Consider the following 448-nt stretch of genomic DNA (forward strand, 5'->3'; position numbering starts at 1 on the left):
CCGCCCGGGTCCCGGCAGACGCTGCTGTCCACATCGTCCATGATCACGCCCTCCTGAGCCATGTTGTCCTTGATGACCACGATGCCGTTAGGCCGCAGGCCGGCGCGACACCGCTTCAGGAAGTCGGAGAGGTGGTTGTCGGTGAGATGTCCTGGAGGGGCAAAGCAGAGGTTAGAGAGCACGGAGTTACCTGAAGAGGAGACCAGGAGGCTGTGGTTGGGAATCTCTCTGATCTTGAGACAAGTACTTGAGCCAGGTGGAAGCTTTAGCCTGGGGGAGTCCAACTTGTGTCCCACAGGCTCTATCCAACTCCATCCAACCCAGGCCTCTGCGCTGGCCTCTGAGGGAACAGCCCCCACAGTACAGCACCCTCGGAGTGCCCCTCGGTGGGGCAGGTCCCCCACCCAATCCCCCACCCATGCTCCATGCAGACTTCACGCTGCTCTCT

General features: G+C 61.2%; 1 protein-coding gene across 1 annotated transcript in view; it reads right to left on the reverse strand.

The window, feature by feature from the left end:
• Nucleotides 1-448, reverse strand: part of NTMT1 (N-terminal Xaa-Pro-Lys N-methyltransferase 1) — a 3,694-nt gene that overhangs the window by 2,495 nt on the left and 751 nt on the right. The window contains exon 2 of the mRNA XM_009876456.1: nt 5-151. Within this exon, the coding sequence (XP_009874758.1) occupies nt 5-151 (147 nt within the window). The remainder of the gene's footprint in view (nt 1-4; nt 152-448) is intronic.

The sequence above is a fragment of the Apaloderma vittatum genome, unplaced genomic scaffold, assembly GCF_000703405.1.
Source record: "Apaloderma vittatum isolate BGI_N311 unplaced genomic scaffold, ASM70340v1 scaffold25459, whole genome shotgun sequence".
In the NCBI taxonomy this organism is placed as follows: Eukaryota; Metazoa; Chordata; class Aves; order Trogoniformes; family Trogonidae; genus Apaloderma; species Apaloderma vittatum.